Source organism: Caretta caretta, chromosome 15 (genome assembly GCF_965140235.1).
Source record: "Caretta caretta isolate rCarCar2 chromosome 15, rCarCar1.hap1, whole genome shotgun sequence".
Classification (NCBI taxonomy): domain Eukaryota; kingdom Metazoa; phylum Chordata; order Testudines; family Cheloniidae; genus Caretta; species Caretta caretta.
This window is the reverse complement of record NC_134220.1, coordinates 18,320,401-18,346,554: the sequence shown is the minus strand read 5'-3', so window position 1 is coordinate 18,346,554 and position 26,154 is coordinate 18,320,401. Positions and strand designations below refer to the sequence as shown.

Here is a 26,154-nt window from a genome sequence, read left to right as displayed (position 1 = left end):
TAGAAAATGCTGAGTCCTCCCCCCCCCCCCCCCAAAGGTTTTTGGATTCGTGTTGAACATATTGCATAGTCTAGATGTGAAATCCTTTCTCCAGTAGAGGAGTACAATAAAGCCCTAGTGATTTTCCAACCGCACATGTATTGCTCTTCTTTGTGTTCCATCAGGCTTGCTGGTTTTCTCCCCTTCGTGTTCCTGCACTATGTACTACTCTGCCCACTGCTGGGGCAAATGGATGAGAGCCGCTGCAGGTGTAATAGCAAGTGCAATACTGTATGCCAAGCCAACGACCTAATGGGTATGCTTAGGGCTTAAGTCCCTTCCCAGGGCAAGGATCAAACATCAGAAGCAGAAAAGGTCTCCACCCTTATTTGTCCACTTCCCAAAACCATCCCATAGTTTGGCACATGTCACTTCACAGTCTTAGCTCGGGATAGAAGAGGGGGTTTGGAAGAGAAATAGCAAAGGGTGCTTACAGGTGAGGAATAAGGTGCATTGATAGTGCTCTTTGGGGCTCAGCAGTGGAATAGCAAAGGTGGTGTAGCCTGGGAGGATGGTGCATTGGAGGAGCTCCATTGGAAGCCTAGGCTTCCAGTATTTAGACTGTAAGCTCTTTGGAGCAGATGTTCTCCCTTATTTCACATTTATACAGCGGCTGACAAAATGGGGTCCTAATCCTGAATGAGGCTGCTGGATGCTGTTGTAATACAAATAAATAGTGCTAGTTGAAATTTAATGGTGAGAGGAATTGCAAATTAACTTGGAGGTGCATTCAAGTGCTGTTGTGGGGCTGAGGAATGGCTAGTAGAGGACAGGGCAAGTCAGGAATTGGATGCATTAACAAAGCTTATGTGGGAGGACAGAAATAACAGAAGGTATCGTCAGTTGGCAGAGATGTGTATGGAAATTTGCATAGCATCTGAAATTTTTTTTAGTATCTTCATGTTTTCTTGATTGACTACTGATCTGACCCCGGAGGGAGAGGGACAGTGCTGAAATGGATGTACTCACACATGCATACCAGCCAAGGCCTGCCTGTGGATAATGGTCACGAGAAAAACAATTTAGAAGCCCCACACAATGACTGTACACTGAGCAGAGACTCACTAACAGAGCTATGGGCAGGAGTGTAGTAAAGAAGGAGCAAGAGTTAACGGGGTGAAAGCAAGGTCATGAAAAGGAAAGAGGATTTAGCTGAGTTGGGCGGGAATAGAAGAGGGATCGTCTTTTATTGCCGGGGGAAGTGTGACCTTACAAGGTGAGCCCAAGCCTGGGAATCGAGAACGTCCGAAGCATAGTCTCCGATCTTCCACTGACTCCCTGCGTGGCCTGGGCCAAGTCATCTTGGGCCTGACTTTCAGAAGGGCTTAACATCAGGGTGTGTCTACATTGTAAAGGAAAACTCGTGGTGCCAAGTCTGATGCCAGGTCAACTGACTCAGGCCAGTGAGGCTTGGGCTAAAAATAGCAGTGTAGACGTTCCCACTCAGGCTGGAGCCTGGGCTCTGAGACCCTCCCAGCTCATCCGATTTCAGAATCCAGGCTTCAGCCCAAGGGGGAACATCTACACTGTACTTTTAGCCCCAGAAGCCCAGATCAGTGGACCTGGGCTCTGAGACTTGGTGCCATGGGTTTTTCTTTGCAGTGTAGACATACCGTGTAGTTCCAGTTGAACTCAGTGAAAACTGCTGGGTGCTCAGGCCCTAAATTTCTCAGCTGAAGTTTCCCCATGTGTGAAATGGAGAAACACATTTTACTGACTGGCTTTGCAGGGTGATATGAGGATGAATTATACTGATTTGTATAGAGCTCTTTGAGAAATGCTAGATAAGAGTGGAGTGGTATTGGTTGGGAGGTGGGTACTTTATACTGGTAACCCCAAAAGTTCCATGACTCAGGCCCCCATAAATGATTCTTAACCCAAAATAGTAAATTTGGGGTTATTTAATTTTATTTTTGGTTTTTGACCCTTGAGGATGCACTTGAGTCACATTTTCAAGCGCTTCTCTTCAAGTATGAGGACTAGAAACTTACTTCTTTTAAAACAAATGTAAGTTTAGATTCTTTTATAATGAGTTGTTTCTAGGAGCTGGGGCTCTAAACAAAACCTCAAACATTGCAAGACTTGCACTAAAATTGCGAGAGTTGGTGACACTTGTTACCTGTAGTGAGGTTTGTAGCAACCTGTGTGGGATATGGAGGGGGGAGCCCAGGTTGCAGAAGGGCAGAGTTTTGTAGGATGCACCAAAAATCCAGTCTGTTTGCACATGGCTTGAATGCCAGTTGCAGTTGTAGCATCTCTGAATAGTTCTCTCAACAAAAACTAGGTTAGTTTTAGAAACAGTCATCTCATGTTATTACCCAGAATGCAGTGTATGAAATAAGGTTCACACATCACCAGGGATCCTAGTTTTCCATGATAAAAAAAGCAAAATTCTCTGATTTAAAAAAAACAAATCCGCATTTTTCTGTGATTAAAATGAAACGCTGAATTTTAGTTTCCCTAGCCACAATGTACATATAAGTGTCAGTGGAGCACAATGATATATTGTAAGTTGAGAGGCAGAGCCCCGCCACGCAGAGCTGACAGCAGAGCCTTACCTATTCTCCTGATTATCCGAATTTTTGATTATCCGATCCGGCCCTGGTCCCAATTAGTTTGGAAAACCCAAGGTTCCACTGTATCTGTGTTTATTTTTTTCACAAAATGTAAAAACTAAAGATTCTCTGTAAAAACGCAAATTCTGTGTTTTTCTGTGGCAAACGGATTTCTAGGATCTATCTGACCATCACTAGTCATCAGTTCTCTTTCCTTGTTGTTTCTGTGGATGCTAGTGCTAGGATTGTAATGCCCTCTTTCATAGGAGGCTCTTTTTTTCCTAAAGCCAATTACAGATGTTTAGAAGTTACATAATTTTATATCCATTAAGAAATCCTTCTAGTTTTTAACTGTTGCAAACATTGAAACCTCTTTGTTTATACGAGCATATAAAATAGGAAAATTAAGGAGAGAAGATGAATCAAGTTTTGCTTAACATCCAGAAATCACATTGTGTTGTGGTTATCCAGGCAGGTCCTGGTTTCTAATCTGAATGAATACTTGACGCACTGTCTGACATTTGGCAAGTCAATTGACCTCATTGCGTTAGCACAGAGAGGGATGTGACTAATTGCATAAAGATGCTCCTGGTTAAACTATAGGCTTATTCCCAGCCTCTGTTGTCCCCTCCCTCCCGTCCAAAGAGTGAGGTCTGGATTTATAAAGCCCATCCTGGGAAATAGAAATACTAGATCCCACCAGTATTTAAAGGCTGAAGTTGAACTAACACAATGGTGATGAGAGTGTTATAAATCCCTGGAGGACAGATGGAGAATTTTACCTCATTGTATCTCAACTCATCCTGCTTCTAAAACTGGATAAATGGCATGGTGATTTTCTAGGAGTTCTAAGATTTGGGTGACGCGCAGTGTCACAACCTCCAAGTCTCTCTTGTGTATCTGGGCCTTAGCCTTTCTGTGCCTGAGTTCCCCATCTCTAGAATGGGAATAAGAGCACTTCCATTCCTCATAGAAGTGTTCTGAGGATAAGTACATTAAAGATTGTGAGCTGCTCAGATACTATAGTGATGGGGACTATGCAAATTTCATAATAAAAAGGATAGATAAAAGCTTAATACCAAATCGTTACTATCCCCAATTTGTAATCTATGTCATGACTCTATTACCCAAACTATCAAAGGGGATATCTCTTTTGCTTAATCAAAATACAGTGGTATGAAGACATTTGTATTGATACAGTGAGAGTGACTCTTAATAGAAGCTCTTAAAATCCAGCTAAAGATCTTTGGCACAACCATAGTTTTGTCATGATTCTCCCCGACCCCCACCCCAAATTACAAGCAATGCAGTGTTTGTCAGGAATAAAAGAAGAACTTTTGAAAACAAAATTAGTGTGACAGGATGGCTCAAGGGTGTTGGTAAGGGGATAATAAAGCCTTTCAAATGTAATGGGTACATCTACACTACAAAAAACACATGGCAGCAAATCTGAGTGTGGATCAACTGACTCAGGCTCATGGGCTCGGGGTGTATGTGCGATAGGGCTAACAATTGCAGTGTGGATGTTCGGGCCTGGGCTGGAGCTCTGAAGTCTGTTGAGGACGGGATGGGTCTCAGAGCTCAGGCTCCAGCTTGAGTGGGAAAATCTATGTTGCTATTTTTAACCATGTAGCGAGAGACTTCCTAGGACTCACTGCAGTGGAGGTTTGTTTTTCAGTGTAATCGTACCCAAAGTCAATGGTTCAACTCCATTCAAGGTTGGAAAATCACTGGAAGGCATTTGACGCCCCCGTGACCTACATAGAATGAATTATTACTTGCATCTCTGTTCCTTATGGACAGGTGCCCATATCAAAGTGTCATCCAATCACAATTAATGCTAATTGGCACCCTTGTTGGCAGACAGGCATAGGATTAATTGGGCATGAATTACCCTCTGCTTCTTAGATGTCACCCCTCTAGAGCAGGGTAGACACAGATTAGTGGGCAATATGAAGAAGTTTGCACTGCTAGTTGTTTCACAAATGACTTGTTATTTTTACTGTTTGTTTACTACTTTGCATTTCTCAGAGCTTGCCCAATGAAATTGACACCAAAAAATCATCTCTCTCTCATTTTCAGGCAGCACAGTGATGCAGCATTATGTTATTTGGGTAGCAAACCAGGGGAAATGCTTATTTGGTAAAAACAAAACTAAAACAAGGTAAAATGATTTGCTTTGATTCAAGTGGGAGAGGCCTGTATTCTTGATACTGGTGCTGCCAGGTTCTGTTTCTGCTGATAGTCACGTCTCTGTGTATGCAGTGATGATCCATTATATAAGGGTTGAGTAAAGGCTTCCGGACTGGGGTCTGTCGGTGCGTTTAAATGGATTATTCTGAAGTAAAATCAAAAGGATCTCATTTTAGGAATGCCAATAAAATGCATGGATGTTACTCTGATACTCGTATGGCACTTTTCGTTCAGGGCTTCTAGAGGTTCTGAATGCAGCAGTTGGATATAGATTGTTTTTAAAGAACTTTGAGTGTTCCCGGTTCTCCCAGGAAACAACAAAAGTCGGGCCTATATCAGGGGACATCCATACAAACTGCTGTGCAAGCAGGGGTCTTGGACTCACATGAGTCTAAATATGTGAGATGTTGGAAGGGATGTTAAGAATTAGATCCAAAGTATTACCAATGACTAGCTTTACATATGCAGTGAAAAGGCTATAAGAGAAAAATATCCTTTTCCTGGTCCAGGAAATGTTAATATTAAATTTGGGGGAAGAGGGAGTATCTTTGTAACAGTGAGCTTTTTAGCTGTGAAAAATGTCAATGAAGTGGCATTCGATCATCATTATTTCAGGTACAGCATATTATGCACTGATTGCTGCTTTTGTCTTTTTAAAACAAAGGATGCTCTGAGCTGCATTTAAAATCCCATAAGGGAGCTGGTAATGAAACCTCCTGTTCTTCCGTTTTGCTAAACTCCTTGTCAGTGTCTGTATTTAAACTGAAAGGTCAAGAGAGTTAATACAGACCCCCCTCCCCCACCTCCCTAAGGAGCAAATATGGTGCCTCCTTCTCAGTTCTTTGTATGCCTTATTTTTTATGTTTGATATGTTGACTATATGGGCAAGCGATCAAATTGGCAGAACAGGTAATGTAATTTATCTGCTGAATATCTTTATGCAAATAGGGCAATGTTATTAACATTATGATGAGTTCCCTTGTTTTTAGCTTACTAGTATTTGGGGGTTGTTGGTTTTTTTGTTGGTAGCAGCTCAGAAATCCCATAAATGCTATTGTCCTTCATTTCATCACACAGTAGCTTTATTTCCAGCCACTTTACATTAAAAGACTTATTTATAACCCGGAACCCTTAGTAATGTTTAGAGGCAGAGGTCAGATCTGTGTGTAACATGCGAGAGGCTAAAGCCTAAACATTGTAAGCAATTTAATTTATGTTGCTGCTGTCAGAGAGCTCCCAGTCAAAGCTTCACTGTTCGTATGCAGCTTGGAAGCCTAGGATCTGGGGATATCTGAGTGGTGTGGCTTCTGTTAGTAAGCAGGTGGCGTGATAATACAGAATAGTTGTTAAATTACAGGGGGAAGGGGGGATTACCGCTGATTACAATTTTGCAGTCACCTAGCATTAAAAATGCAGGGTGTTGGTGCTTTGTAACATTCTGGTAATGTGGTCAATAATTCCTGTCATAGCTGCAGTGTGACAAGGAAGTCCTCAAGGTAAACCTTCAACAAGCTGAACTTGGGACAAAATGGATGGGTTTTCTCTCATGCTTTTCTACTCCACATCTCAGCTATATCAAGGCATCTGGGACCATTAGATTACCTTGGAAATGGGCAACTAAGACTCCTGGATTCTATCTTGAGCTCTGCCACTAACCGCTCTGTCATGCTGGGCAGTTCTCTTAACCTTTGTATAACTGGGTTTACCCTGCATGTAAAAAGGGGTTAATAAAACATAGCTATCTTGTAAAGCATCCTCAGACCATGCCAATTGCTGGGGGACTGGCTGGTCACCTGATGCTTTTTCCTTTTCTTGGCTTCCTGCTGCTTCTACGGGCCTCCGGACTCGTCACTGCAAGCAGGAGCCTGGAGGCCTGAAGCTGCAGCTGGGAACAAGGAGGAGGAACCAGCCTAGCTGCCTCTACTAGGGCTCAATGTTACGAAAGAGGAGGAGTAGAGGTGTCAGCCACAGAGAGAGAGTAAAGTCCACAGAAACAGGCAATGAGGCAGCTCCATAGCATATCCAGAGGGAGAAGAGGACCAGGTGGCTGGACCATCTGTCCAGTGGAGAAAGGGAATCAAGTGGTAGAATAGCGTGTGCAGGAGAGAGGAGAGTAGGGGCTCAGAGACATGGAGAAGTATGGACCGGGGGAAGGGAGTGGATTAGAGCAGATGGGATGGGGGAGATGAAATGAAGAGCAAACATAGACACTATGGTTTAATTGTACTCAAAAGGGATAGAATTTATGAAAGCTGCTTAAGATAGATCAGAGCATTCTCAGTATTGCTGCTCCATGCAAGCGGTTAGTGCAGTTATCACAGGGAGCTATCACAATGAAGAATGGGAAGAGGTGGTGGTTCATGCAATTTCTGGCCAGCGTAGAGGGGGTTTGCTCGGTTGTGAGCGGGCGGAGAGGTCTGGCTGCACAATCTTAAGTGGGAGTGCATGCACCACCTTAAGTGCACAATCTTAAGGTGGTGCATGAGACAATGTCTGGCCCCAATTCAAGATTCCTAAGGGCAGGTCTACACTTAAAATGATGCATCAATTCAGCTGTGGTGCTTAAGTGAAGACACTCCTATGCCAACGGAAGAGTTTCTCCCATTGGTGTAGTTAGCTACGACCTTTCACGGAGGTGGATTATGTCAACAGGACAAGCTCTCCCGCCGACATAGCGCTGTCTACAGTGGGGGTTATGTCGGTGTAACTACATCACTCGGCTGTGGATTTTTCACACTCCTGAGCGACGTAGTTATGCTGATATAAGTCTGTAGTGTATACCTGGCCTTGCAAGCGTCTGCTTAAGTCCCTTGAGGTATGTCTGCACGGCAATCAGAGGCTAACCTGTGCTGCCCAACTTCTCTTCTATTGTAATTTACATGAGCTAGATGAGAGCTACCTTGGGTATGTCTGCACTTGCTACAGTTACACCTTTGATTGCAGTGTAGAAATACTTAGGGCATGGCTACACTAGAGTGTTTACAGGGTGGAGCTGTACCCATCTCCCATCGGCTTAACTACTTCAGCCCCTGTGAGTGGCAGTAGCTATGTCGGTGGGAGAAGCTGTCCACACCATTGCTTATGTCAGTGTCACTTACATCTCTCGGGGGGGAGGGGTGAATAAATCACCCCCCTGAGTGACATAAGTAACAGGGACATAAGCTGTAGTGTAGACATAGCCTTAAATTCTGTACTGGATAGGGATGAACTTAAGCACATGCCCGATTACATTTTTGCATTGGGGCTTCTGCTAAGATGTGGGCCACACTATGAATAAATGTGAGAGACCCCACCTCAATTGAAAAGAGCTATTGAACCCCAAACGCCCACCTCCAAACCCACAATATAGTTTGTCACAATTTAAGTGTTAAAATAGCCTTTGAGCCAGCACCTGGAAATGCTCTTTGACTGTTACAAAGTGACGGGGGCAGCAACTTGGAGAATGCCAGAAAATAACTGAAGAGGTGCTTAGTTGTAAAGTTTCCACCCCAAAAAATTGGGTTGGGGGGAAATCTCACAATGTTACTTATATTACATTACACATAATCGCTCGCATTACTTATTGTGGCATATTGTTTCCTTCTACAGAGTTCTGCTCAGTCGCTTTCAGGAAGAGGCTATTCCGTAAGTCATTTTACAGCTAATTCTTTCACTATTGTTGCTGTTGATTGCAGAGGTTTATATTACCTGTTGCATATCCACTGACACTAAGGGAATACAAAACATGAAAAATAAGCTTTGAGCAAAGCACTGTCTTGTGTTTCTATCAAGAGACACCTTCTACACACGAGAGAACGCTGAATTGCCTATTTTCAGGTCTCTTGAATTTTGTTTTCTTCATGGTTTTTTCCCCCCAACAGCTTTTGACTAGTCAATCAAGTAATGAAAATTAAGAAAGAAAAAGGAGGAGATTTTTTAAGATAGATGCCTCTCTCCCATTGATTTTCTAACTACCCTTTGTGCCTTTGAAAGTATTCCACCCAAAATGAAACCAAACACATTTTAAATTCTCTTGCTGGCTAACACTGTGCTGTGTAACTGATCAGAACAGAATAAATCTCACTTGATTTGAAAACGGGGTAACATCATTGTTTTTGCCTCCAGTAAACCAGGATGCCATAATTATAGGCAACGTTATAAGCCCTGAGGTTCAAAAGTAAATGCATACAGATGCAGTTCCACAGTGGTGTTTAACTGGCCATTTGTATGTGCAGATACTCAAAGTTATTTGTATGCACAACAATGGTATTTTTCCATGTAGATGTGTTGCACTCATTTGTACATGTGCCTTGCACTCACCCACCTGAAAATTGGGCCTACAAGTGTATTGTATGGAATTTATATGAGACAAGAGAGACACAGGTGTACGATGTTTATTTAAGACATCACTAAAGTCCTGGATTCAGATTACACACAACTCTTAGAAGAAACGTATGGCATTTAGATGCATGTAGTGACATTGCTGGTCTCCTATCAAGTCATGTGTTCTCTGATTACTGGTGCAGAGGTTGTAAAGTGAAGTTGTATGATGATCTGAATTAGAAGTGTGTTAACCCATTTAACAATCCCTACATATACTAACTGGCAGTAGTCACTCCTGTTGTAAGTTCTATCATGACATAAGTTTTACCTTCTAGGTGAATGACCCGGAATGTGTGTCTGATATCAAGAGCTGCTTCCTTTTAACAATATAATTTAAAAAGGGGGGCAGGTTGTTACATATTGTTTATGAAGTTGGTGTAACATCCCGACACACAGTCTTTTAAAGTAATTGAGAATGATTTTTTTTAATGATGTATGTTGTACATTTGTCCATTTGACACGAGGGAGAGAGAGAGAGAGATTATTTGAGTAACGTGATGGAACTTGTGCGCGTCCAGCTGGTGTGATGTACACATTAACTTTGGGAAGCTGTTAGATGTGTCCCAGTTTCAGAGTGACAGCATCATACATATATCCTCTTGTGACAGAGGAACAATGCAGCGTCAAGTGCATTGGCATGATAGTATCATATGATTTGGAGTCTAAAGGCTTTATAAATAATATTTTGGATACTTCAGCTGATGTTTTGTTTGACATGTTTGACATGCATCTCAAATATCTTGCAGTCAAAATATTTATTGTATCTCAGGTGAGTATCATTGCTTAACTCACTTGCTGCATGAGATCTTTTGCTCGAGCATGAAGACTCAAATGTACATGTGCAAAATAGAGCAGTTAATCTCCCATACATATGAAGGGCTGGATCCATCTAGACTAAAAGCTCTTTAGGCTATGTCTTCTGTAAAGTGCCATGCATGCCTGTGGCATTATATAAATAATAATGAATCGCCTTCACAAATTTTATGTCTGGGAATTAAACAATTTCCCATTGGCCATAACATGGGTTTCAAAATCTGAATGGAAAAAGGCCAAAGGATTGTTCAGAAGCCCCTAAACCAATACATCATTGGGCGATTTTGTCTGTTGCTGACTGAAAATAAATCTTTTTTTTTGGTCTTTAATAACTGATCTTCAGAAATTATTTATCTCCTTGTCTGAAAACTGGTTTTGTTCTGTAGTGGTAGTGTCTCATTTAGCCAACCCAGACCTTCTCAAGGGAGGGGTGTGTTCTTAGCATCCCCGAGCAGTGTTTTGAGATCATGAGTAGCCTGAGCTGGAGTTGCTTTTCCTTCTGGGTTATCATTTTATCTGTTAAATTGCCTTCTGCCTCACCACATACCAGCTGCTGAGGCTGATCATTTCCCTTAAGACTATCATGCTATTCTAAATTGATCCAACATAAGGCCAAGACTATAGCTTCTAACACTGCCAAGATCCCGTTGGCCCAAACTTAGCTTGGAACCTGACTCTCCCAGGTGGCACTAAGATGTTCTAACCACTGACTCAACAAGACTGGCCAAGCTAGAGATTGTCCTTAATATATTGCAAAGGTTTTATTTTCACAGGGAACTTGCTGTATATTAAGCACTAAATCAGTATTTTGGCTTGGCCTTCTGTTTATATCAAAGAGCCTGTTTGCCAGACATGGTGAAAGCATGTTTAAAGCATAGCATTCACAAGAGTAAGACAGTTTCTTTTACTTGTGCCCTTACTTGTCTTTTACAAGTATTCTCTTGATACTTGTGATGGCTTATGTTGTTAAAGATTGTCACTTACAAAATGGTACATAGTTACTATGCAGGGTGGTTGCTCTGGGTTTCACAAAGAGCTGGTTAAATATCATAAACTATTTTTTACATTACATATTAGGGTTTGTTTTTTTTAAATGAACGCGCTTTGGATCTGCACCCTTTTGTGTTCGCTTTTTTCAATTATCCTTGCAGATGAGTTTACTGTCAGGAATGTTCATATAAACAACAAGTTTAAAAGGAGATAGTTACTGGTAAGAAGATAATTTGAAAACCAGAATCATGAGCATTTGCCAAAAACCTTATTCAAAGATTTAAGCTCATCCAGTCAGGAAACAGAATGCTATGTAACCTATGTGTCCAATCGCAACATCTCAAATGTTGAATGGGTGACAGTTTATATGAAAACTATAGACCAAAGACAAGATTTTCAAATTGGGAGCCTAAAGTTAGGTAGAAAAATGAATTTAAGCATCTATACAAGAGACCTAATTTTCATTTGCTGAACAGCCCAGCGACTCCCACTGACTTTACTCCTAAATTGGAACATTTTGACCACAGAACTACTGGTGGAAATTGCTGGGCATATAATTTCACAGTTTGTTCACAGATAACTAGTGATGAGAAAAAGAGGTGAAATTCATTGACTAACATGTTTGTTATGAATTTACTGCTCAGCATAAAGTTTCAGACAATGATTAATTTTACCTGGTACAACAAGGTTATGCAACATATGTAGATGTGTGGATTAGCAAGCTGTTTATCTCATAAGCAGTGTAGCATGAGTTTTTCATGCCTTTTTCTGTGGCACATCAATTGTGTATTTTCTCTGAGTTGAGAAATGGAATGGTAGCATGTTTTTGGAGGGTAATAACTTACTCTCCATTTCTTTATTTTAGCAAGTATGTGATAAGGTATTATGCTATGCCTCTCATGCACATGGCTGAGATCAGACATTTTAGATTTCAGCCATTCTGAGCCAGAAATGTGTGTTTCTTGCAAGCAGAAAAAACAGATATTTTGGGTTACAACTTAAAATAGGCAAATCCTCTTTCATACATTTTACTTGTAGGCGTGGAAATTTTGGGAATGCTTCACTGATCCTGTGTCCAGTTTCTAGATTTCACTAAGGTTGCACTGTGGAGCATTTTAAAAATGTATTCTTTATAGTTATACATTTGTTTGACACAGTGTGTTTAGGAACTAGTGACAATGAATACAATAACAAATTTCATGGACTATATGAACACAGCTAAAATGCCTCAACTGTTTGAAATGTAGAGCATTGCATACAGATAAGTCTAGGCTAAAGTTGTGCTTGGCTCATTTTTGTACAAAGGAGAAGGGGAAGAGGCAGAAGTGGGAATACATGGTAATAAAAAATCTTCAGATAAATCATGTAGCTTGTTTATAGAACATCTGTATAGCTGTTCCTCTTATGAAATGGAAGGGGATAAAATGCAGAAGAGAAGAAACTTGAAAGCAAATGGCAGATCCAGGTTCAGTGAACCAAGTTGTTTCTGGGTATCCGCTGGAACAAAGTGTTGAAGGATGGAGCTCTTTGTTTATTTTTTTTTGGTGCTGAAATAAGATTTTTTTTAAACTAATAACAATAACATGCACTTGGCAACAAACGCAGCTGATTTTTACTCTATGCTGCTGTAAAATATCAAACTGTGCAGCCTCGTCAAATTCCTGGCAGCCCATTACCTCTTTTTTTTTTTTTTTTTTTGGAACACCGGAAACCAGTATCCCAAAATAATTTATATTTGAAGATCATGTATATCAAGGTATGTCTAAAACACATAAGGCTCACAGAGAGAGATCTTGAGATGATTCTTTCTCTGTTTGGGGCATCCAAACTCATCGTGATTAGTGCACCTTCCCACCATGTTGTGACTTCTCATAAAAGTGAAGTACGTATACAGACAAAGTTAGAGCCAAGCATAATATAGGCAACCACTTACAATTTTCCTGAATGCACATGTCCACCAATACTCCTGATTCTTGCTTTCTTGCTATGGAACACATCTGCAACTTTGCTGTAGACACTTCCTGAGTGTAGAGTCATTCCTGTCAAATTGGATTGAGATATTGAGAACGGGTTTCCAAGCAATTAGTGGCCATCTTTAAAGCCCTCTGGATCCAGTTATCTAAGAGACTGCTTTTACTCTCTACTCTATCTCAACAGTTAAGCTCTGCTAGGATAATCTCATCTGTCTGTGTTTGATCCTTGGCTTTCCAAAGCTCAGAAGCAGGACATTGCCAATTTTAGGTCCTGGATTTGGCTCTTTCTGACTGTCCATTATAGTCAAGTTGGTCAACTTCTGATCACCCTGCAAGGCTTTTTTATTCATGTCAGGCTTTTGCTGAATGTTGGTTTTTTTATTTCTCTTCTGGTTTCTCTCTCCAACAGTTTATTAGCTGGAAGTGTTAGATCAGTGTTAAAGCCCAAGTCATGTTGTAATAAGAATTATGGGCTCAATCCTGTAAGGTACTGGGCACTTTCAACTTGCATTGAAGTCAGTGAAAGTTGAGGGTGCACAGCACCTTACAGGATTGAGCCCTAAGTAAGATGATAAATAAATAAATAAACAGTCCTGAAGGGACTGAAGAAGCCACTAAATTCATAATGATATTCCAGCTAGCCACTACTCATCAGGTGTTCTTAGTGCCTCAGCCTGAAGGGGATACTCTTTATTATAGCCACATGCAGAACTTCCCTTGATATGCTTTTTACTGTTCAGAAATGAAATCCCTGGAGGCTGGCCTTGATGTAGTACTTTGCAATGCCACGTTCTCATATCCCATAGTTGTCATCTTGTCATGTCCTCATATTCTTCCCGCCACAACCATGCACATTTGATTGGCCAATTGTTGCACTTCTCCAGGTCACTGAAAGAGCCTTTGTGCACAAGCAGCTGGGGTCATAGGAAATGCTTCATATTTTGAGGCTATCTGCTGCACTCACAGGTATTGGGGCCAGTGCTGTAGTCCCACTTGATCATTACATCTCTAGACCAGCTAACTCCAGCATGGAGTCAATTTAAGGTAATGGCAGGTAGTCAGGGCTGATCTGTAGCGGGTGGGAGGTGCTTGACTGGTGGGAACTGGAGCCCACAGGTTACAGGGTCGTTCCCTACTTTTGTTTGCCATAGCTGTACCCTTGTCTGTTTGAGTGACAATGTTAGGGGCTTAATGGTGGTGAGAAAACTTTGTTGTGACTTCAGTTGACTCAGCATCAGTGTTGTATCACATAGCGGATGTCTTGGATCTGTGCGTTGCATTGTGCACTCAACTCTCCTAGCAACTTTCCAGTGTTTATCAGGAGGAGCAATATCTGCGAGGCTACAGAGGCTGTTGACATGGGTAGGCTTAAGGTATCTTGTAATATTGCAACAGGCAGTTAAGTAGAGGGTTTAACTTTTTTGCATGAGGGGATCGTGCCCAAACTGCACAGGCGTATTCAGCAGAGAAGTAGCAAAGTGCGAGTGTAGTTGATCACAGAGTCGAGGGGTCTGCACCCCACTTTGAAGTAACCAGGTTGCTGAGAGTGTTGTTTTGTATGCTAACCTTGGCTTTAGTTTTCTCAATGTGGGCTCTAAAAGAAAGTGTGTGATGGAGAGGAATACTGAGGGATTTATGTAACAAGTAAGTTTTGTCCCATGCCAGCTATTGTTGAGTTCACATTTGACCCCTTGGTTTTTTAAATGGAATGCATGGACTTAAACCTTTGCTGGGTTTGCATGCACTTCGTTGGCTGCATAGTACTTATGTTAAGTGCATTCACTGGAGTACTTTCTAATATGCCAGCCTCCTTGTGCTGTGCGGTGACATCTGTGTAGATAAAGCACCTTGTGCTGGGATAGCTTATCTGGTCATTTGTGTAGATGTTGAATAATGTAGGTGCTAAGACACTCCCTTGTGGAAGGCCCTTCTGTTGTTGTCATTGGCCCCGTTTGCCACAAAAGTGCACAAAGGATTGTCTGTTCTCTAGCATGGTCTGTATTAGCTTCATTGCCATAGTACCTTGGCAAGAAACCCGCAATGATTGACTGAGTCATAGACAGCTGAGAAATCAACAAACACCGCTCTTGTCATCAGTCCCCTTTTATATCCATCTTCGATATATTGCGTCCAATTCAGAAGCTGTTCAGTGCATGACAAGCTCGGTTGAAAGCCAGCTGTTTTGTTGATTAAAAAGTGGTTCAATAACTAGTGTAACAGTAGTCTCTCAAACAACTTTAAAAATCACACAGGATTGAGAAGGTTGAAAGGGTTTTTTTTAAGATCAGATGGTTCCTTACCAGGCTTCAAAAAGGCCCCCATGTCTTGGTTTGTCGCCGGATTTTCAGTATCTTGAGCTGGATGAGACAGATATTGAACATAGACTGGAGCCATTTCCATGTGTGTGAGCTGAAATTTTAGATCTGCTGTTTGGATGTCATGTAGGCCTGCGTGCCCTGATGATGAATGTACTATGAGATAGATGGAGGAGGGAGATGCCAGGTTAGACATCCAGGATGGGGCTCTTGCTCCTTGGGATGAAAATACAATGGAAATAGTTCATTCAGCCAAAAAGGGGATGGACAAGAATGGGAAAGTGCCCCAGTCAGTTAGAGAGAAGTGTTGATGGGGTTCTAAACACACTCCTATCCAGTTCTCCTCAACTGGGAGAATAGTACCTGTTACCTAGGGATGCTGTGTGTTAAATGTGGAAGGGAATACTTGAGACTCTAATACGGATGGAAAAAGATCTCCTTGGGGATGGGAAAGAAAGACTGTGCCAAGACTATTCTTTTATAACTTTTGTGCTGTTTGTGTGCACTGCTAGAAAATCCCTCCTGTCCTACAGTGGATTTTCTACCCTGCGGGTTTAATTCCATAGGCTAACTCTGAGTTCCTGTTTTTAAAAATTAATAAATAAGACTTCCCCATCCTGGAGCACAGGAGGAATCTTCAAGGTCCAGGACTATAACCGCACATCAATCTGACTCTAAAAAAGTCTGACAGTTTTCCTTTATTAGGTTTCCAGACACACCCATTTTATTCTGCATGAACCTGGTTATCCTTGTGTTGGGATTAGCCCAAACAAGCCCTTGTTGCTGAATAAATGCGCTTAGTTTGTTGTATGGACTTCACTTTTAATTCATTGTGCCATGTGAGATCTTGAGTCAAGCTGAATTCAGTGGAGGTATGTCGACATAAATCCACTAAGGATCTGGCCCGTTGTCTTTTTGTGATACTTCTACAATCTGGGAATTTAAATGCTGCTGGAAAATTAGCACACTTCGCATTCTGGGCACATGAAGGGCTTTTGGAGTCTTTGAAAAACCCCATGGAAAACCTAAGCCTAAATAAATAAATAAATAAAATAAACTCAAATACTTGAATTGTACAAATAGGGATGTGCATGGACTTTACTAACACACATGTCCTTTAAAAATTCCCTTCTCTCAGAATCTGTTTCCTATTAAATGACATTCTGCTTTTAATTATGATGAAAAGTCCCATAAATTTTCACTCATCTCAACAGCCGTAAATAAGCACAAAGGGCCCTTGCTGGCTAAATTTCAGTCTGTCTGAGTCAGTGGCATTGGCAGAGGGTCTGATTGTGAGGCTCACAGAGCAGCCATATTGACAACATAACAGATACACAAGGGCACCCCTTTGTTTATAAGACATGAGCATAATTGGATGACGTTGATTTACATAAACCAACAAGCATTAATGCAAGTGCAGCCAGCTGACATGGCAAGACTCTGAGATCCCCTCGAGGGACGGGTCATATGACTCGTCTCTGATTTTTACCACATTTTTAACCCACTCCCCCCTCCCAATGGCGTGGTGGGAATCCTACCTCTAGTCTGAATAGAAAGCCATGATTATTATATAAACAAATTTCCAGAAGGTCCCCCCATTAAGCACTTCTCCATAGGATAGCCTAGCTACCCACAGCCCTTGCATACTGGAATAAAGAGCTGTCCTAAATCCATCTTGAATTCACTAGCCTGGAAAGGATTACATTCTGTTGAAGAGGAAAGGCAGAGGGTTTTGAGGAGATCTGGTCTTCATTTTTGGACCTTTATGATTAAGAATGGCCTAAGGCGGTTATGTTGTGTGTATCTCATAGCTTTTCTTATGTAATAGGTCAGCATGTTTCATTGTCTTCGTCTTCACATTGTTTGTCCTCTGCACTCTTCTTCTCTGTTTCCAGTTTTTCCTTACTTCCCTTTCTGTTTTAAAAACAAACAAACAAAAAACAGATTAGCAATTCATCTCAATCAGGATCTCACATGCTTGTCTGATGCTAATGTTGCACTAGGCAGTGGTGTCATTTGTGGGAGAGTGGGGCCTTTAGATTTTTTTATTTCATTCTGTCACAGGGTTGTGTGTGAGCTATGACCACACAGACAAAAGTTTTATATACCCAATCCCTGTGGACTATACAAAAGCAGAGATGGCCTATTTATTACACTTCATGCTGTGGTGGGCTTATCAGAAGAAATTAACATGGTGGGGGGAATTTATCAGCTTGTTTTATCTCGTATCTTACATGTTTTTATTGAAACCTACACCCAAAACCGCTGAGTGAAGAGAAGCAGCAGAGGAAATAACAGTGACATTAACCCAAAACACTGGCACAAAAATAAAAGAAAGGGAAAATGATGTGTTATGTTGGTCTAATTAACAATGGAATAAGAAACAGTGGGGGAGGGGAAAGTGGTCCAGTAACCCTTGCATATACTGTGTTTGCCTAAGAGAGTGTAAGCTAACGTATCAGTTGACATATTAATCGATAATGATGATTTAATTGTGTAGCTCAGTAAATTCTCTCTCCCCCCATGCACACAATTTTTGTTAGCTAGTCCCCAAATAGGTGTGTGGTTGTGTTTTCCATTCATTGAACACCAGCCACAAAATAGTCTGTAGTGGAAAACAGCTGTTTAATTCTTGTCTGCACTGCAGATATGTAGGTAAAGTTTCACCTGGTCTGACTCTGTCCTTCCTGCTCCATCCCATCTATCTATATGTATGTTTGTTTGTTAAAGGCCCGAGGCAAATCTTCCTGACCAGCTCCATCATCTCCCTAACAGAAAACAAGGTGCAGCTTTGCAGCTAAGGAGACAATAAGCCCGAGTAATATCTCACACCCTGAAAGGTTTCTAATAACACCTTAAAGGTTTAACACAGTGTTACTAAAGCTGCAAATTGCAAAAATAAAATAAATAAAATCTAGTGTACTACATGGGCTGGGATGTTTTCCCCCTACTGTTGCAGACTGACTGCAATTTAACAAGCCATTAAAAATGTACAATACCTTGATATATGCAGTTGCATCTTTAGAAGGAAGATAACATTCCATTCACCAGAGGATGAACCTAAGTACAGAAATTACACTGCTTTCAGCTTTAAAAGAAGGGTGGGGTAAGCATGCACTCAGCCTCACTGGCTTCAGTAAGAGAACAGCAGCCTGTGATCCCCAGAAGTGGACCAAGATTCATGGTCTACCTTGCTCTGAATGGCTAGGAAGGGGATCTTTCAGCCCTTGGATGTGAGGGAAGAAGAGGTAGTGGGGGATCTGACTGTGGGGATTGGATTTTTTCCGCCATATGAACTTTTTTGTTAGAGGATAAAGGCGGTAATCCTTGTCAGTTGTACAGGATGCTGTTTGCACAATACTAGTGTTTTCACTTGCCACCTTCTTAGAGATCCAGCTTCCCATTTCCTTGTGGTTAACTCCAGATACATACGGTGTGACTTGATTGGCAACTTCTCTGTTTTATGGCATATAAATAAATGGAAACGTAAATGACTCCTCCTTAAATAACACACAGGGACTGACTTCATCTCGCAAAAGCCAGAAAATTCAGGGTAGGGGCAGAAATTTATACCATTCCCTTTTGCTTAGTTATTGCATCAGATGTGAGTCACCCATGTCTGGGAGACCCCCTGCAATGCAATATGGTGACCTATAAAGCAAAATAATTTGTCTTTTGACCTGGCTATTCATTATGGTGAATGACTCTAGTGTATATTTTGATTGCATGATCTAGAAGTATAGTAATTGCGATGCTGTAAAGCTGGCTGTTCTTAATCCCATATTAAAATATTCTAGTGGCGCCAGGCTGATTTCTTGAGGGAATTTTTAACTGCCAGTTTAAAGTGTCTAATATCGGTTTAGATTTCCACTGGTACTGACTATAGGTGTGATCATAAGTCTTTTACTGCATCTGCTTTCTCATCTTTTCAGACAATCACAGAACAGGAACTCAGGAGCGCTGAGGTCTTCTAAAACTACTTCCAACAATCTTAACCCTATTTTGTTTTTGTGTGACTATTCTGCTACTTTATCCTGGTTTAGTAATCTCCTCCTGGCATAGATACAAGCACCCAGAGCTTCTTTTGATCACCCCCACAGTCCTTCTGGTTCGTACATGCTAATGACATGGCTGCTGCTTTTGATTAGAAATACATTTTATAACCTGCTGTGGGGGGTTTGTAACCTGGAGGTCAGTTTCAAGCACAGACTTGCTTTTGATTACCATTTAAGTTACACAACAAAAATTCCAACTAGTACTGCAGTGGCCAGCACTTTCTTTTCTTTTCTTTTCTTTTCTTTTCTTTTCTTTTCTTTTCTTTTCTTTTCTTTTCTTTTGGAGAGCAGGGGCGGGGGGGAGAATGCTGATGAGCTATTTATTTGTTTTCATCACATCTCTGCTAGGTTTTAAGGAAGTTCAGTATTTTATGGAAGCCTTCCAGACACTGTCCTTTCAAGTTAGTTGTGACTTGCCCAGAATTCTGCAACTAGAACAATAAACTGGCTGGAAATTCACATGACACGTGACTCACAATTGATGGTTTCCAGAGAAACCTACTCTAACTTTTAAATTTGTTTCTTCACCGTCTTCTATCCCTCCCCGTGTTGTATGATGGATAGTGCATGGTCCTATACCCCTCTTCAAGCTGTATATTGACTTACTCCATATTTTTCTGGGCATTTGTGGCCCAGACTCATAGTATTTTAAGGAGTTTTTAGAGGATGACAGATTCACGGGCTACATTTTTTTCTTTTTCAGGAAGCTTCGCAACATTTGTAGCCCTTGTGGAACATGTCAGGAGTGCATAGGCTCCAGGTGTCTGGAAATGCCAGCTGAAGTCACGTTGCATATTCAGAGCAAAGTTTTGTTCAAACAGAAGTTATGGGCTTGATGTAGAAATTACTGGGTGAGGTTCTTTGGCCGGGTTATGCAAGTGGTTAGACTAGCTAATCATAATGATCTCTTCTTGCCTTAATATTTATTAATCGATGCATTTTTAAAACTTTATAATTAGTTCAATATCCCTTTGGCCAAGGTGTGGCACCCTGAGCCTTGTAGATGCAGGCTGATATAGTACTGCACACTATATTACTTTATATCATGATGCATTATGGGCGTAGTAACTAAGGGCACGTGGTAAGGAGTGAAGGAAAAATGGTGAAATGAGCTGGCTAAACTGTATGTGTGTGTGTGTATAAAATACCATTGCCCTCTATTGCAGTGGATCAAAACTGCTTGACTGTGTCTCATAGGCCCTATATCACTAACAGCTGAGTAAATCATTAATGACATATAATTTTAATAGAGGTTGTTTATAGACTTTCACCTCTCTTTCTGTTTGCAAAACGTGATTTATTCATCTTTCAAAATTATTCATGAATTTGTTGGTGAACTGATTTTTCCTCTGTGAACCGCTCATTGTGACAATTCATCGTTAGAACTTTGGAAATGGGGCTGAGCTGGTAGTGTACCTAAACAGTGTCACATTGTTTCTGTGTCATGACTAGGAGATTTAAGGCCTGGTACAATGCAGTGGGAGTCCTTTTATTGTCTTCACTTGACATGGGATCAGGCCCTTGGGTGATTAACCAATACAATGCGAATTTGAAATGAGACAATCAACTACAGTTTGAAATTCACTTTCAGAGAATATTTGTGCTTAAGATTCACCTTTTTCTGAGTATTCTCGCTAGCAAAACTTGAGCACTCGAGTGTTTGATATACACACACATGCAAGGGTCACGGTCAGTGTCAGATCAAACCTCATTTTCCAATTCACAGAACATTTTTTCCCCACTAGTCACCCAGCTCTTCTTAGCAAGCCAAAGGTCCTTATAAGATTTTCGCCCAAGTCGTAGGAGGCTGCGTTTGTAGAGAAAGTGGTGCGGATTCTTGAGTGTTACAATGACATTTGAAGTGACCATGAAGTGCCACATAAGTGACAACCGTGAACTCCTTAAGGGGCCACAGATGTGTTCTAACATTAACACACACACACCCTTAAGGACTTGCTGGCATTCTCTTCCGAGCCCTAACTTAGTTCATTTCTAGAAGGCTGGGGTGTGGGGGAAAGTGGTAAATGGTTCCTGTTGACAACACCACACACTAATGTATGTATGTCATATGAGGAACCTGACAGCTTGTTTAACTAACTGAGTCAGTTTCCTGCTCACGATTCACTGCGAGGTGACATGTGATTATAAGAGCACTCAAACAGGAAGTTGTAACTTCACCAAAACTGTTTCGTTATCGGTGCAATATCTGCGGTCAGTCCTCTGTACAGCTTGTGGCCAGCTTTTGGTTAGCAGAAAAAGACACTTTGAGCTGAGCTGGCATCAGTTCCCACCTACTTAATCAGTTAAGCAGTGAGCTGTGTGGTTAAGACAGGTCCCCTGGTTGTTTTGTGGATTTCCAGTGACAGGAAGGTTGAGACGTGTTGAGTGGTTCAGACAGGAATAGCTTGGTTATCTGATGGTCACCCCAGAGGCTGATAAAATTATGTGAGCTCTTTTCTGAGAAGACATCAAAAAAAAAAGCAGAAGCTGTTGCCTGTAACCACCTGAAGAGTTTACAACGTCAGGGGAAATTTTACTTATCTTAAATGGCTCAAAGCTGTTAACCCATCTTCACCACTCTGGACTACAGTAGCGGTCTTAAGATTTGCAGTGCAGAAAATACGTTTAACAAACTGTCACATAAAATAAAGCTATAAAGAAAACCAGCATATCTTTCGGCTTGTCTACATGGGCACTTTACAGTGCTGCAACAGTCTTGCTCAGGGGTGTGCAAAAGCACCCCCCCCGAGCGCTGCAAGTTTCAGCGCTGTAACGTGCCAGTGTAGACGGTGCACCAGCGCTGGGAGCTGTGCCCCTCGGGGAGATGGTTTTTTTAGAGCTCCCCCAGCGAGCTGCGCCGCGATTACACAAGCCACGTTAAAGTGCTGCCGTGGCAGCGCTTTAACATTGCCAGGGAAGACATGCCCCGAGAAACATTATGGCTAAGCCTTTCAAAAGTGGTTTTGGGTGCTTCAGTTTTTCAGCCAACCAACTTGAGACGCATCAAAGGGCCCTGAGTTTTAGAGGAAGCATGCGCCATGTATTCTGAAAATCAAGCCTCTTAAAGATTCCCAGGTTGAACATTCAAAAGCTGAGGCATGCAGAATCACCAGCCCTTTTGACAATCTGGGCTGTAAAGTCCACCTGTAGTATAAGGGCTTTGTGTGTAGGATGGTGCCCACAAAGAGCTAAAGGTTTACCTGCTCCTTCTAGCTGAAGAAGCTCTCCTTTAGCTCAAATAGTAGGACTGTGCTTTTAGAATGGAAGAATGGGGATTCTACTCTCATCTCCCCAAGTATATGCGATTCGTCTACTGATGTCTCTTGTTGATAGCTCGTGGATTTGTTACATACCCCAGATGTCAACTGAGTTTTTGGTTTTGCATTAACAGGTGAGAATCCCGCACTCTTCTCTGTCGCCTATGGATGGAATTTTCAGAGATGCTCATGGGAGATAGGCGTACAACTTCCATTTAATTTCAGTGACGCTGGGTGGGCCTAACTCCCTTCGGCAAACTTTGAACATTCCCGTGTATATTTTTAAACGTGAGCAGCAGCGGTTTAAAGTTGTGCTATGAAGTTGGGAACAGGGAAGCACTTGACAATGTCCTTTTACCGCGTCAGTCAATCCTGGATGTGCATGGCTCAGCTATGAAAGTACAGCACGTGACAGGCCCCTTATGCAGCTTAGCCTCCTTGCTCCCTTTAAAAAAACAAACCAACCTGCACTGTGGGCATGCTCAGCGCCCTGATGGGAGTGCTTTCCTTCTGCCTCTGGAATCTTGCTCCATAGACCTGTCAGGGAGCTTTGCCCACTGCTTCAGGTGGAAGGAATAACCCAAATAGTTCAACAGCTTCTATTCTTGGGGCTTATTAAGAAGCTGCATTGGTGGCTTCTCAGATGAGTTTGGTCTAGTCCTAACTCAGAGGGTAGTAGCTGTGGCATTGGCCTTTGGGGATTAGAATACAGAAAATGGGGACATCATTCAGGCTGCTAGGGACACTGGATGCTTCTCTATCCGTTCCACCTTGTGGGAAAGTCCATTGTCCAAGTTTGATTATGCAGATTGGACAACAGAATATTGGGTCACGATAAAGCATAAAGGCATCAAGCACCAAACAGAGGAATGGTGTAATGTGACGTCTCCAACTGGATAGTGAAAGGCCTCTCCTCTGCTGCAAATCTCTGAGCTAAAGTGGACAATGTTCTGTTTCAAAGAGAAAAAGAGAGCTGGGTGACCTTGAGCAAGTCACTTCACCGATCTGTGCATAAGTTTCCCCACCTATAAAATAGGGACAATGACACCTCGTCTGTATAGTGGTTTGAGATCTACTGATTAAAAAGCACTGTAGGACAGCTGGGTGATATTACTTTATTGTGGGATCAGATGATGTGATCTATGAGTTATAATCATGTTGATTGTAATAACAGACCATCATTTGTTTATATATTTGCTACTGGGTTTCACCAAAAATAAATAAATAAATGTGTGTTTGTTTAAGATACATCTATAGGATGGGATGTGTCCTTCTGCTTTGTCTGCTCACATTGCACGGCTCAGACACTCGCAATGACAACCATAACAATCAATGGGTTTCTGACTCAAAGCTATTTCCTTTCCTGGCACAGATTACGTCTGGTATGCATAACGTGTTAATTTAACAAAGCAGTTCTTTTGATACAGCTTTAATTTTGTACCAACAGCTCAGAGGCAATGATGTACAGATTATATAGTGTCAGTTTCCCAATTAAAGTTTTACAGGAAAATACTGTGTTTTTGCTTTAAGCCTGCTTTGAATGCTTCCTTCTGGCACTTGTGCAAATGAAAACTGTGCTATTGCAAAGCATCCATTTGAAACCTTGAAATATTTATTGAGGCTGCATTGAATACTGAAGGAGGAATCTTCCTGTAGGCTTGTTGATATCTGTCATATGCATATATTTTGTAATCAAATGTCGAGAAGCTTATTGTGTTGTTTTTGTTGTGGTTTATTTTTAAAGGAAAAATATTTAGCACATTAATTTTAGAGCTCTCATGAAATCTTATCAAGAGTGAGACTGTGTCTTTGAAGTATAGCCTAATAAACATGAGGCTCCCGTTAATTATTGTGTAGAACAGTCTGTAATGAAGACTAAGCTGCTGCTCATCCAGTAATGTCAGTGAGTATTACAGATGTTGCGGAGACTGCCTATCCAGAGTATGTGCCTTTTGGGCAAAAGGGTGTGTGGTTGGAGAGGTTAAAAGGAAATGCCCATGATTAGAAGCTTACACACAAACTGAATGGTTTCAAAGTAGCAGCCGTGTTAGTCTGTTTTCACAAAAAGAAAAGGAGGACTTGTGCAACCTTAGAGACAAACAAATTTATTTGAGCATAAGCTTTCGTGAGCTACTGCTCACTCGATCGGGTGCATTCAGTGGAAAATACAGAGGGGAGATTTATATAGATAGAGAACATGAAACAATGGTTACCATACACATCGCTTAAGGTGAGCTATTAGCAGCAGGAGAGCTGGGGCGGGGGGAGGAGAAACTTTTTGTAGTGATAATCAAGGTGGGCCATTTCCAGCAGTTGACAAGAACGGCTGAGGAACAGTGGGGGGTGGGGTGGGGGAATAAACATGGGGAAATAGTTTTACTTTGTGTAATGACCCATCCACTCCCAGTCTCTATTCAAGCCTAAGTTAATTGTATCCAGTTTGCAAATTTATTCCAATTCAGCAGTCTCTCGTTGAAGTCTGTTTTTCAAGTTTTTTTGTTGAAGAATTGCCACTTTTAGGTCTGTAATCAAGTGACCAGAGAGATTGAAGTGTTCTCCGACTGGTTTTTGAATGTTATAATTCTTGACATCTGATTTGTGTCCATTTATTCTTTTACATAGAGACTGTCCAGTTTGACCAATGTACATGGCAGAGGGGCATTGCTGGCAAACGATGGCATATATCACATTGGTAGATGTGCAGGTGAACGAGCCTCTGATAGTGTGGCTGATGTGATTAGGCCCTATGATGGTGTCCCTTGAATAGATATGTGGACACAGTTGGCAATGGGCTTTGATGCAAGGATAGTTCCTGGGTTAGTGGTTCTGTTGTGTGGTGTGTGGTTGCTGGTGAGTATTTGCTTCAGGTTGGGGTGCTGTCTGTAAGCAAGGACTGGCCTGTCTCCCAAGATCTGTGAGAGTGATGGGTCGTCCTTCAGGATAGGTTGTAGATCCTTGATGATGCGTTGGAGAGGTTTTAGTTGGGGGCTAAAAGTGACGGCTAATGCCATTCTGTTATTTTCTTTGTTGGGCCTGTCCTGTAGTAGGTGACTTCTGGGTACTCTTCTGGCTCTGTCAGTCTGTTTCTTCACTTCAGCAGGTGGGAATTGTAGTTGTAAGAATACTTGATAGAGATCTTGTAGGTGTTTGTCTCTGTCTGAGGGGCTGGATTAAATGTGGTTGTATCGTATCGTAGAGCTCTCCCGCTCTCCTGCTGGTAATAGCTCACCGTAAGTGATCACTCTCATTACAGTGTGTATGGTAACCCCCATTGTTTCATGTTCTCTATGTATATAAATCTTCCCACTGTATTTTCCACTGAATGCATCCGATGAAGTGGGCTGCAGCTCACAAAAGTTTATGCTCAAATAAATTTGTTAGTCTCTAAGGTGCCACAAGTACTCCTTTTCTTTTTACAAACTGAATGGTGTTTTTCAATCCCTGATAACAGGAGACCAGTGGCTGTTACTGTCCATGTCTCCTGTAAGCCAGAGAAGACCAACCATTTCAGAAATAGTCTGAGCTGCTCGGTCAGTCTTCAGGAAGTTGCTCCCCAAGTGTTGTCCATAGAATGAAACATTTTGAGGACCGAGTAGTGGGGT

At 41.6% G+C, this 26,154-nt stretch overlaps 1 protein-coding gene across 11 annotated transcripts in view; it reads left to right on the top strand.

The window, feature by feature from the left end:
• FBRSL1 (fibrosin like 1) overlaps positions 1-26,154 on the top strand; it is a 771,378-nt gene that overhangs the window by 387,164 nt on the left and 358,060 nt on the right. For 9 of the 11 annotated variants that reach the window (XM_048821200.2, XM_048821205.2, XM_048821198.2 and 6 more), the window contains exon 4: positions 8,376-8,411. The exons of the other annotated variants lie outside the window; for them this stretch is intronic. In XM_048821200.2, coding sequence (XP_048677157.1) covers positions 8,376-8,411 — 36 coding nt within the window. The remainder of the gene's footprint in view (positions 1-8,375; positions 8,412-26,154) is intronic. 11 annotated transcript variants of the gene reach the window in all.